At 39.4% G+C, this 13333-nt stretch overlaps 1 protein-coding gene across 1 annotated transcript in view; it reads right to left on the bottom strand.

Moving 5' to 3' along the window:
- The window catches only part of SVEP1 (sushi, von Willebrand factor type A, EGF and pentraxin domain containing 1), a 185630-nt gene that overhangs the window by 108840 nt on the left and 63457 nt on the right, over nt 1-13333 (bottom strand). The window contains exons 5-7 of the mRNA XM_067743688.1: nt 11149-11307; nt 10134-10313; nt 1552-1731 (exon numbers count right to left, since the gene is read on the bottom strand). Coding sequence (XP_067599789.1) covers nt 1552-1731; nt 10134-10313; nt 11149-11307 — 519 coding nt within the window. The remainder of the gene's footprint in view (nt 1-1551; nt 1732-10133; nt 10314-11148; nt 11308-13333) is intronic.

Below are 13333 nucleotides of genomic sequence, written 5' to 3'. Positions count from 1 at the left end.
GAGTTGTTCCCCAATAAATTGTAAATAAGGATATAATTTCCTTTTGATGGTTAGACTTCAAATCTACCAAGATTGACATACACTTTAAATCATTACAGGGATGTACGCAATAATTTTAAAGAGAATTCTTAAAGTTTAAAGAATTTTAAAATTTTAAGTTAAACTTAATAATTAAATTTAAATTCTTTAAAGAATAACTCCAGAGTAACCTTATTAAATGTATTACATTTTTAATAAAAGACTGGGTCCCTCACAAGAAAACCTACTCATCCATGGAGCCAGTGAAATAGATGATTCTCAGGAGTAAACATTAATATCTAGATACAAATTCTAATCTTGGGAGACAACGTTCCAACTAAAGGGATTTATTGAGATTTTTTGTTCCATTGCCAAAGCAGCCTTTTTATGGTGGATAGATCCATCATCTTCATTTAATTCTGTGAACTATCTGGAGAAGCTAACTCCCTTTGTCTTGGTTTTATGCCAACTAAGTCTGTTTGTGGTTTGGGAATCCTTGTAGCTTCTGCCTCCAGGGAAATATTATGCCTGTCAGGCCTATGTCTTTCAGTAGTCATGACAAGTATCTCATTGTTAATAAACTTTACTTGTTATTTTTATTATTAAATTATTATTTAAATATATAATACCCCCGTATAAGTTTTCTGAGCCTGCACCATGAGGGTCAACTCTAGGACTGTTACTGAACCCCTCAGTAAAGCCCAATATCCTTTCTGGTGACACCTTCCCTTATTATCATCCCTGGATCCAATACTAGATTATACTAGAATAAACCTGTAAATCAATTTATAAAGAATAGAGATAGTTATAGTACCTAGTTTTCCCATCTAGGGTCCTGGAATACCTCAATTTATTCCCTACATATAGTTCTTCTTCCTATTTTGGAAGTTGGTTATTTAATGACTTACCTGTTAGCACTCCCAGGTATACTGTATCTGACACATCGTAAGGGTTCACTAATGGTAGTTATTATCATTTCATCATCATCATTACCATCGTTAATGTTTCAACAGTGTATAAGATGCAGCAAACTGGAAGAGCTACTGAGTTTATTCATTCTGGACCCAATTTCAGGTATGAGATGTCACAACTCTTAGTGAAGGACAAGGCAGAAAATCTTCTGATGAAAGAGAATTTTACGGCCCATCTTAACATTCACTGGTTCATAATTTTGTCCTTTCATCAACAAGGTAAAGGTAAATTGTGTTTTAAAAATTGAGGGAATTACACAGCATTTGCTGTTTAAAAATCCATCCAAATTTGCCCCAATTAAAACAAAAATCATTACCATTTGAAGCTGTAAACTTTAGGGATTCGGAAAACTGGATTGTGGTGAGAAGTCTTTTTACCAGTGGAGGGGAATAAAACTACGTATTTGTTCATGTGTCTACAGCGCCACATACCTATACATATGGATGTGTATTTATACCCATAATGAGTCAGTTTTTAGTTCTAGGTCTTCACAGAAAAGAGGAGAAACCAGAGAGCAAGAGAAATGACCCATCCAAGGCACCATGCCTTCTAAGAACTTACCCACACACCGAGGTTCTAGACCATCCCACTGGGCGTTTACTTGGCAGGTAAGCCTAGCACTTCCTTCTAGTCTGTACCCTTCATCACAGGTGACCAAACACACTGTCCTATAGGACAGTTCTCCGGTAGAACAGCTGAGGCGGCCATGTTTGGGTTGGCGGAGACGAGGGCATGTTCTCGCTATGTGAAATGAAAACAATTAGATCATATTCTACTCAATGAGGACAAAGATAATAATTATAAATTTAATAAGGCCTACACATTACAAACAGTAAATAACACACCATTATATTTTCAGTTAGTATGGGATAATTAAAAGCCTATGTTTTATCAAATGCATGGCCTAAACAACATCACTGTGTTCCACCTCTGTCTACAGGTGGGAAACTTAAGCTGTTTAAGGAGTCTGGCCCTAAATGGACAATGATGGCTGGAGACTGGGGATGGTTTACAAAGGGAGGTCCCTGCAGCCCTCAGCTGGGCCTTTGCTGTGATTCTCCAGGCTACGTTCTAACAAAAGGAAGGGGTCTTTCCCAAGACAGAGATCAGGTTCACTTCCGTTTTCAGACCTCATGGGCATATCCTGGGATTTTTAATGATCCCAGACTCTTGACAGCTGCTCAGCCTCTGCAATCTTGAACTGCAGCATTCTACTCTAGCCACAATTCTGGTCCTTTTAGCTTTTTCACCCCTTTCTTCCCAGACGCTTCCTGCAAATCCTAGCTCATGAAGATAATATTGACTTATGCATTACCATTGTTTTGTTTGTTTTTGCTGCTGCAGCAGAGACTGCTAGTTGCCCACCCAATAACCACTCCTCCCAGTTTTATTCAGCATAGTAACAGGCACAGCTAGAAGATAACAATTCTCCACCTCCATCGCAACAAACGAGAGCCAGTGACATATACGCTAAGGTTGTATGGGACTTCTGGAAAAGCTTTTGAGTGGGGACTGTCTCAGTTGAGAGAGTACCTTTTTTGCCTTCCCCTCTTCCTCCTTTTGTCCTGAAATACAGACATGAAGGATAGGGCCCCAGCATATTACAGGGTAAGTCTCATGCACTAAGATGGTACAGCAAAAAAATAAAAGAAGCCTGGGTCTCTGATGACAATGAGCTATCATAGCAGTTTTGGATTACCTACTTCTGTCCTTTCAGGTGAGAGAAAAACAAACCCTTAATTGTCTTATGACCTAGTTATTTGGGTCACTGATACCAGTAGGTATATGCAAACCCTAATTCCCTCTGCCCAGCATCCATTCATTTTCCCTTTGTTAATTTTCCAAGGGAATCTCTTTCGCCTCTTTCAGCTCATGGGATTTGTATGTGTGCCAACCTTGCTCAGGGGTAGAGCCTGTGAGCCCAGATCATGTTCCCCTGGTCTGAGAAGTGACCAGGTTGCAACTGGTGATACACTTCCTTTCTCTATTGACTTTGAAACCACCATGAAAAAGGAGCTAGAAGAGTATTTACTAAGCTCTGGAGGCTGGAGAGGGCCCTGTGCCTCTGCACCACCAGCAGCAGAAGTGCCATGGGCTGTCCAGAGAACTGTGCGTTTCCCCAGCGCTGCCACTCCTGCCTCAACGCTGCATCAGAGAAGCTACAAGAAGGTACTCGGACTGCTCCTGCAGGTTCCCAAGTGACATCTGTGCTCTGAGTTCCGGCAAGAGTCTACCACCGCCTAGCCCACCCAAATCCCATAGAGCGCCTTAGAGCACATCTCAGTCAATGCCAGCAGGCCCTATATTCTTGTTCAGGACAATCGCTTCATCTACCAGGGTCATCCCCACACAGCTCTGATCCAACTCTAACTCACAAACTCATGCACCTGCCCTCTGGAATACATCATCAGTCCTCAATAAATCCCGTCCTATCCTAAACTTCTCTTATGAACTTTTCCTTCCTTTCTCATCCTAGTAAAAAATCTTATTGTCTCTTATAGACAGGACCTGCTCTTTAATGCCTTCCCAGATCATTCTCTTCCTTCTTCCTAAACACCTCCAGCTCCCTGGAGGGAGGAAAAACATCCCTTCCCCCCCCCCCACTCCCCAGTTACCTGTTGACCTTTTGGCCACTTCTCATTCTTTAATGATTTTATATTTCTCTCTCTCTCTCTCTCTCTCTCTCTGGTACACACGTGCGCACACACACCCACACACAAGCTGGTGATTTCATGATCTATGTAGATGATCATTCCAATACCCCAGAGTCATATTCCTTACCTCTTCTTCACCAATAACCACATCCTTCACCTTATTTCAGCCTCCCCTCCACTGCCTTATCCTCTAGACCTTGCCAGCACCAATCCACGCACCCTCCTCTGACAACGACCTCCTATCTTCCTAGATTATTCCCTCAAGAGCTTCAACTCCATCAAATTCTATACCCTACTGGAGCCTCCAATCTATTATGTGTTCTTCTTTAGGTAAAATTATCTCTAAAGAGTTTATGCTCTTTCTACACTTCTTTTCCTCCAGTTCTAGCTTAGACCCACTCAAATCAGGATTTCAAATCAGGAGAAGGAGGAAGGAGGAAGGACAGTAAAGGAGGAAAGAAAGGGGGAGAATAAGGAGAGGGGAGAAGAAAGGGAAGAGAAGGGGAGGAGAAAGGCAGGTGACAGAGAGGAAGAGGAGGGGAGCGGGAGACATGGAAGAGGATGGGGAAAGGAGAGTGCAGGGAAGGGAGAGGGAGAGGTGGGGGGCTGCAGAGACCCACGGCCGTGCACCCTTTCAGTCAGATGGCATGTACATCCTGGTCATAAACAGAGATACGGAGAGCACAAGTCAGTGGATTCTTGTTGAATATGCCAACAGGTGGGCGCGGATACTCATTTTAATAGCTTACAGATATAATCCAATAAGCATCAGGCATTGTACGAAAAGCAAAAACCCCTGCAAAGAACAAATCTCACTTTTCTCTCAGATAACACTCCTACAACACTAAAGGCCACAAGACAACAGAGAGATCTCTAAATATTTTTGAACAAAATCACTTGGGACTCAAGAACTTTGTTGAGACTCTGGGTAAGATGTCTTTTTCCTTCTTTTATGCATTTGCCAATTTTTCATATGAAGCATGAAGTTACTTATGATGAAAGCTTAACTTTAAAATAATAGGAAAGGAAGTTGGGGTAAAATATTCAGTGCATATTCAACTGAAGTCGCAGTTTCACAGAATCTACTCTGAAGGAACCCATTCAAATTATATTAGTTGGCAGAACATAAACATTGGGTGCATGAAATATTCATTTAGGATTGATTACTCCTTAGAGAAAATTCAAGAATTAGATTAGAAGTTAAACCATAAGCCCTCGCCTTTCAATCACTGGGATGGTTTGGACCAAAGTCAACTATTAATGACAAATGAGCAGAATTATTTTGCCTTCCACGTTTCGATTTTTATTGAGTGTGTCCACCATGTAAGTAGAATCTTTACTGAGTGTATCCATCAAGGGTGTAGAAATATTTTGCCGCCCATATTTTGACTTTTCTTGAGGGCACTCATCAGGCGTAGCACAATACCAAGAGCCAGGTAGGATTAAAAGTGAATGAGACAAATTACTATGATCAAGATATAGAAAATCTAGAAAACCATATTAAACAACTGCTTTTGATCCAATAAACTGCTGAAATGACTCCAGCTTTCCAACTTGAGAGGAAATGAACTTGCAACATCTCTCAAGAGAACTGATAGTAAATTAGAGCTGGTGTTTCATACATATGCAAATTACATTGCTTCTCAAGTGTTGGTTTTAATAAACTTGCACTGCTCCTCAGGGAAAACAAAGCATATGTAATAATTCCTATTTAGTTCTTAAACATTTTATACTCCTTTTCAACCAAGAATGACCATTTTTATCATTTTCGATAGGAACATGCTTATTTATGAGTTTCAACTTCAAAAATATTTTTATTTCCATAAGCTGAAAACTTCTGCAATAAACGTTTGACTGACATTCATGTTAAAGCAATCCTTAAGTATTTATTTAGTCTTTTTAGAAAACAGCAATTTAGTCTTTCAAGAGAATGGTCTACTAGGTAGCAGACAATGTGAGAACTTGATCTGGTTCTCAGTGGAAAGACTCGTTAGATTTTTTCCTCAGATTTCCACTTCCTGTCACTCTCCCAATTTTGACAGCTTCTACACTGAAAAGAAAATAAAGCTGATGTGAAATGCAGGGTTCTCACTGTTGCCTGAACGTTTTTCTCAGGAAAAATACTATCACAAAATTGACTTTACTTTCATGTTGTGGTTTAGCTAGTTATCACTGAGAAACCACAAAGGAATCCTTACTAGTTTAGAAAGGAATGTGTAATTCAGATAAAATTCAGAGCGTAAGTGTTTTAATGAAGAATGTATAGGAGGAATAAGAATCAAGACTATTAGTTATTATTTAACCCTACAAAACATTTAGGATGTAACATGAAATTTGTAAAACGTTTTTTATTTTACACTGGTCTTTCATTTCTGCCTCGCTTTTAGAAAGATTTTCAAGAAAAAAAATAAACTTATCCTCTGTCTTTATAATTAGATTTAAATTAGACCTGTAAAATGCTTCTTTCTCCACACTACCCCTCCTGAAACAGAAGTGAATTCCCACATAACTGCCATATTTCACCGAATCCCAGACGCCCCAATTGTAAGGCAAAACATTATTTTATAAGCTGCTAATAAAGAAACAGTAATGTCTGTGAAAGGATTCAACGCCATGGTTGTTGAGGTACATTTCAGTTTTAGGATGTTAAGATGTGGGGGGAAAAGTGTTTTTGAATTAATGAATTATGGTATATGTTTCACAGAACAATACCTCAAGTACAGGCAGACCTCAGAGATATTGCAGGCTCAGTTCCAGACCACCAAATACAGTGACTATTGCAGTAAAGCAAGTCCCACGATTTTTTTGGTTTCCCAGTGCATATAAAAGTTATGTTTACACTATACTGTAGTCTATTAAGTGTGCAAATTAGCATTATTCTAAAAACCAATATACGCCCATTACTTAAAAACAGTTTATTGCTAAAAAATGCTAACCATCATCTGACAATGTGGGGTTGTTATCAGTACAAACCTTCAATTTGTAAAAACTGCAACATCAGCAAAGCAAAATAAAGCAAAGCTCAGTAAAACGAAGTATGTCTATAACTAAATCCTTTAATGAGGAGCCAGAGGAAGAGCCTGACTTAGTACCTTCATTCAGGACAACTTCGTTCACTGGTAAGTTAGGGAGTAGTTTTTTGGAGATGAAATTAAAGGGAGCTCAGAAAAGTTCACATCCTGGAGCATCGCTCTTATTTTGATTAAAGTTATTTTACTTATACGGGGACATCAATGCAAACTGCATAAAAGACAACAAGCCTGCTTTTTAAAAATGGGACTGCACAATGGGAAGTGACACAAGCAGACTGTCAGCGTATCTATTTGTCAATGTACTTATCCATATCATTTACCAGAAGTATAACCAAGGATTAGCTGGGGTGGGGGAAGATACGTTCTGTGTTCATAATGAGCTCACAGACCAGCAGAGGCGATCAATGAGTTAATTAATTAAAGTAAGTAGGGTGGTTTGTATTGTAACAAGTTGGTTAAGCTGGGAAACACTGTCAGAATCCCCTTATTGTGGGCCAGTTTAGGGTTGATCTAAAGAAGAATCTGCACTTGATCTTGGAAGGCGGAAGAGAGGCAGTGATCACTGCAGGCAGAATCAGTGATGGACAAATGCACACATGCACAGTAGGTTCCAGCTTGTCTTTGGTCACCTCCACTCCACATCCCAATTGCTGACCCTGTTGACCCAAGGTGGCCCCAAGCTCACTGCTGGGTTCTTGGATGTAGAGCATCAGGGCATGGTTACAGAGAGATAAAGCTTCTCTTAGACTTCCCAACGCACTTCTCCCTTGTGGTTCCACTTCAGCAGCTGGGTGGGCTTGGATTCTCAGACTGAACTGGTAGTGACTCCTCTGATCCTCCAATTCCTCTTCTGGCCCTTCCACTTCCCAGCTCCTTCCAAAATCGTGTAAGGTCTGATTCTTAAAATAAGTTCCTTATCCCATAGCACAGATGGTGTATTTCCTGGGCTTCCCTGACTGACCCTCACACACAAAGCGCAAGGGCTAGAATGCGGGTAGGACAGGTTTGTGGATGCACATACAGAGGTTAGGGGTCATCCCATCCCAGATGAGAAGGTCAGCGACAGGGAGGGCTTATATACAGGGACCAAAGGAATGACTGGACAATCAAGGCTGTTGAAACAACTTGCAAACGGATGGCTTCCTGAGAGGGCATGGCCATTTCTTAAGGCTTTAGTGTAGGATTCGAGGCTCAGGATGGAGACTGTAGAGGGTTAAAGAGGCAAGGGCCAGACCTTATCCTAAAGGGGATGTCTGCCTGATTTTCTCACTCTTCTTTGGAAGGTCAGTAAGTGGAAAGTTAAAATGTCATGTTTTCTACCTTCTGCCATGAGGTATTTGGAAGAAGGGGTAGAGGTTTTACAAAGAACTTAATAACTATGTAACTTTACAGGAATATTTCTAAGAGGTTCCTATGATCAACCTTTTCAGTAACAGGCTTTTTACCCTTTGAGACTGTATGACTAAGAATGTCTTTGCTTTGCTTTCCCACATAAACAATAGCTTGTCGGAGTTTAGAAATCTAGGGTCTAATTCTTTTCTTTCAGAATTCAGGAAACATACTCTTATCTTCTAACATTTAGAATGGCTAATAACGGGCTCAAGGCAAGTCTGATTCCCTTTCCTTTATAGGTAATATTATTTCTAACTGTGAAACAGGCCCAATTTTCTAATTTTTCCAGGGCTTTCAGAAGTTTCAATAAGATTATCTCCAGACATGGATCTGTTTTCTATAATTTGTTTCCTGGCACCCAGTAAGTGATTTTAAGTTGACTATCAAAGATTTCAGTCATGTGTATTTTCAAGATTTCAGGTTGCGGTTATATTCTTTGATCTTCTATTAGTGCTTCTCCTCCACTCCATTCTCTCTCTGGATTCCTAATCTGTGAAGAGTCTATTTCCTGTGACTATTCTTGTGTCATTTTATTCTTTCATCTTTTTTCTAATCTTTCAAATGTTGCTCTACTTTCAGAAGGATTTCTTGCGTTGATTTTCTAACTTATTAATTTGGCTTTTGACTATGTCTGTTTATTGTGCCAGCAACCTTTTTCTTCTCCCTAAGATACATTTCTCCTCTCAGATTTCTCCCATTTCTTGGAATCCTAATCTTATTTTACCAATGTAATTGCCTTTGAATCTCTGTGATTCCATTTTTCTCCCCTCTTCTTTCAGGTCTCCCTTGTTCACTTTGCTGATTCCTTCTCTTTTTGTTAAGTAGAGATAAGGGTCTGGACTGGGACCTGATTTAAGCAAATTCATATTCATAGATGAGTTCAGTATTGGTAGCCGATTAATACAAACAGTGAATGTCTCCTGGGGTTCACAAATGACCGTGAAGTTGTGAGTAGGTTGGCTTCCCTTATGGGTGTGGGAGCTAAGAGAAGACTAGAAGACAGAACTTCTTACCCTACTCCAGTAAGCTGGGTGATACAGGGTCTTGGAACAGTCAAAGCCTCAGCAAACTATATTGCCAAAGGATGCCTAGGGGATGTGTTGGGGGTCATGTTGCCAGATTTAGCATAAAAACAAACAAATGAGGATATCCAGTTAAATTTGAATTTCAGAAAAGCAACAAATAATTCTTTGTATAAAAAGGTCTCCAGTCTTGTATGGGACTTACTTATACTAAAAAGTTATTTGTTGTTTATCTAAAATTTGAATCTAAACGGGTGTCCTGTATTTCACCTGGCAACCCGAGGTGACGGGGGGAATACTGTATTCAGAAGCTTCACGGGCAGGGATTCTCAAGTCCTTTGGCTTGTCCCCCTCTCTTCTTAGAGAGCCTTCTCTTTCAACCCAATTTGTGAAACCCTAGGAAGCTGGCCATGCAGTGGTCGTAAGAAGTAGGAAAGTAGGTCTTGGAGACGGCAAGAGTGGAAGCGAATTAAGGTACTCTCAATTTTGCTTGTTGTTCCTCTGTATCTGATGTGGGAGCCTCAGGTTCTATCTATGGTACTGCCCCCTTTTCTGTTGGCCCGATGAGGCTCTTTGGGATGTCACTTTAGCAAACTCCCACTTTCTGTGGCATGCTGTCTATTCAAAGTGAAGGCTGGGGATGTATACATTGGCTAACTACTCTTGTCACAGGATACTGGTGTGGTCCTTGGAGACCTACAATCAAAGTAGACATCAAAGCCGCACACTGACCATCCCCAAACTCTCCCTGGACCCTGTCTTGGCTGCTTGAAATCTGAGGTTTAAGGTAACCTGTCCATTTCTTTCCCAGGCAGGCCTTTCCTTTGCTTGTTCATAAAAGAAACACAAAGGGCATAGTTTATGATGATGTGGTCAACTGAACTTAGTAGTTCTGACTTCAAACCTCCTGTAATTTTTTCTCTTTCTGTGGTCTATGGTCTATGAAATCAAAAGAAACAAAGAATCTAGTAGTCCATTAGAGTTTAAGTTGAGGACGTCGAGCAAGACAATCAATAAACAACGTGAATTGGCAGTCTGCATACCTCTACAGGAGCTCTCAGAGCCGGACCACAAACCATCGGGCAGACACAAGAAGATGCTGCTTCCCACGAGGTCGAACCCGGGGTGACATCGGACCCCACAGGCTGCATTGAAGTGGCTGTTGCAAGTGTTCTGGATAAAGTAACCATTTTCAGGAGGCTTCAGGGCAGGGCAGCGGACAACTAACATTTACAGGGAGAAGAGTAAAAAGCAAAGTGAGTCTCTGTCTATAAAGCATCCTCCCCCCACCCCCGCTTTTTCTTTTCCGGTCAAGAGGACATTGTATACACAGAGCTAAATTATCAACAGCATTCCCATCTACTGCATATGAATTCCTAAGTGCACATTTGGAAGAAGAACACTTATAGCTCATGCTTACTAGGTATTTGCTTCCAGTTAAGTTTAAAAACAGACTAAATATTATGGTTTAAGCTTAGAAATTTTAAAATCTTCATATCTATGTGGATACGAAATTTTCTAGTTCTTGACCCTCATATGTCATTAGCTATTTTCCTTCTCAGTTAGAGTGGCATAAAGTAAAGAACAAATAAGTCCAGCAAAGCATGTCTGTCACAAATCCCAAGAGCCACAGCTTTGACTAATTAAATACTTTTAATTTTTGATATGAATAATATCAAAGTACTTTACTTATAAAAATATTTTCTTTAAATGGATGTAACCATCACCAGAGCCCAAACTAGCTCATTTGTTATTCAAATTTGCTGTTAAATTTGTGACTTCTCTCTCTTAGATTCATTTTAGATCTTTTCCGATACTAAATCTGTTTTCATAGTCACATTACTTGTGGAGTCTCAGATCTCCTTTCTCTGGAGCAAGATGTGGATATGTTCAGTGATAAGGAATGATAGATGATAAAAACAAAGAATTCCCCCCAAATAAGATTAGAGGAAGGAATATTAAAGACCATGCCCAATTAATTGGATGAAAACACCGGCATTACTTCCCTAAAAGAGATCAGCTTTTATATTTCCTATCTGCCAGTGGTGGGATCCATACCTTTGCAGGTCTGGCCAGATGCCCGGTAACCCTCCTTGCAGACACAGTCTTCAGGGGAAGTACTTCCAGGTGGAGAAGTGTGATTTTCATCAGGACATGGAAGGCACGTGCTAATTCCTCCTGGTGAACCTTCTGGTTTGTATGTCCCGGATGGGCAAGCTGTGGGTAAGCCAGGGAAACCCATTTTATGTGGGGTACATCAATGGACAGTTAACAACATTTTGGAAACTGATTAGGGGGGGAAAGTCCCAAATAGCTTTTCATAGAAATAATCATATAATTCAAGCAAGGAGAGAAACCAAGATTTTTTTAAAAGACTGATATAGTTGGCTATTTGCAGGTAACGAAGTGGCCTCTTTGATGTCCCACAATTAGTTACAATCACAACACATCATGGCATGCTATGGCTGGGCTTATTTGTGGGAAAATTCAAAACAGCAATGTACGTAAATGGACTAAAAGGCATCAATGATACTCAACGCGTAAAAACATGGTGCTAAAGACAGTATACCCCATATTCCATCAACCCCCCCAACCTGTGCAGCTGCACCTCCCCCATTGTGTCCCCCAACACTCACTCCCAGCAGAACAGAATAGTTGTAGATATGCAAAAAGCACTGGGCCCCTTGTTTCGGTTCAAAGCACTGGACAAAGGGTGAGGAGAAAGTAAAGGGCTTGAGGGAAATGATCCTACTGATGGGAAATAAGCCTTTTGAAGAAAAAAAGAATCACAGACCCTGCTTTTCCCAGGCTCAAGGAAAAAAAAAAAAAAAAAAAGATGAAAAGCAGGACCTGATTGACCTTGCTTCATATCTTCCCTCTGCACTGACAATGCAGCTTTGAATCTGTACTTACTCTCCCTGGAGTTACACATCTGTAAAGTAACTCACAATTAAGAATTCAACAACAGAGAAACTGTGGAATAAAGAGACTTGCAATACTTAATAAAGCCAAACAAATGTAGTGTAGTCAAGTATGCATTAGATTATTTAAAAAAATAGTAGCAACCAAGGAATGTGCACTTATGTGGTGATACTTGATATAAATTATCTCCTTTAATCCTCACAGTATTAATAAGTAGTAGTAATAATTACTAATATTTTTATTAATAAGTACATTACTTTTATTAGGATTGTGTCTATTTTAAAGAGAGAATGGAGGCTTAGAGTAATTTGATGATTTGACTAAAGTTACTCAGTTAACAGGTGATAGCGCTAGGAGATTTTTTTAGCATTTAACATTGGTTTATTACATTTTTATGCTGAAATTCAAAATCACATTTATCTTGTTTGTAATTAGTAAGTCAAATATTTTTCAATGGTAGTACACTCCTTTCTTCTTCCTATTGTCATTTGTTTAAGGCCTGTTTCCAGGTAGACAAGCTCTGGATTGTTTATCTTTTTCAAAGACTTTTTTTTAGGTTTACAACAAAATTGAGATAAAGATTAGAGCTAGAATTTTAAAGCAGATATTTACATAGCATTCACTATGTCCCAGGGACTGTTCTATATATTTTATAAATATTATCTGTTTATCCATTTAAGAACCTATGAAGTAATAAATATTATTAACCTCATTTTACAGATGAGAAAACTAAGGCACTAAGAGGTGTTCTAACTTGCCAAAGTTACACAGTAAGTGACAAAGCTGGGGTTTAAACCAAGAGAATTGGGATCCAGAGGCCATGTTCTTTACTGTTCTTTACTGTAACAGCAAGATTAAAACTGTTGTTGGAGGCAGTAAAAAGAAGCCAAAAAATTCCAGAACAACACAAGTAAAAGCTGTGATATTAATGCAAGAAAATATTCCTTACTTGAAGTTTCAGGGCAATAAAAACTCATCAAGTTCCCAGCAAAATTAATAAAAAGTGATTAACACCCAAAACAAAGGGAAAGTATGACAAGTGTTTAGGAAAGAAAAACAAAATAAATGGGAAAATCAAACTGACATTTCATTTTTCCTGTGCAAAAACAAATGCCATGAAAAAAGAATGAAATAAGATATACAGCTATGTGGAAAAAATATTATGAACCCAAAACTCTATATCTGGGCAACCTACTGGTAAATATGAGGGAAGAGAAATACATTTGAGAATGTGCATGACTTCTGGAAATCAAGATGTATTTCACTGATTGAAAAGAAATCAACATAAAGAACTCAAGTATGAGAAAAAAATGGTATTCAA

This window comes from Pseudorca crassidens, chromosome 7 (genome assembly GCF_039906515.1).
Source record: "Pseudorca crassidens isolate mPseCra1 chromosome 7, mPseCra1.hap1, whole genome shotgun sequence".
Taxonomy (NCBI): Eukaryota; Metazoa; Chordata; class Mammalia; order Artiodactyla; family Delphinidae; genus Pseudorca; species Pseudorca crassidens.
The sequence above is the reverse complement of the archived record's forward strand: the minus strand, read 5'-3'. Positions and strand labels throughout refer to the sequence as shown.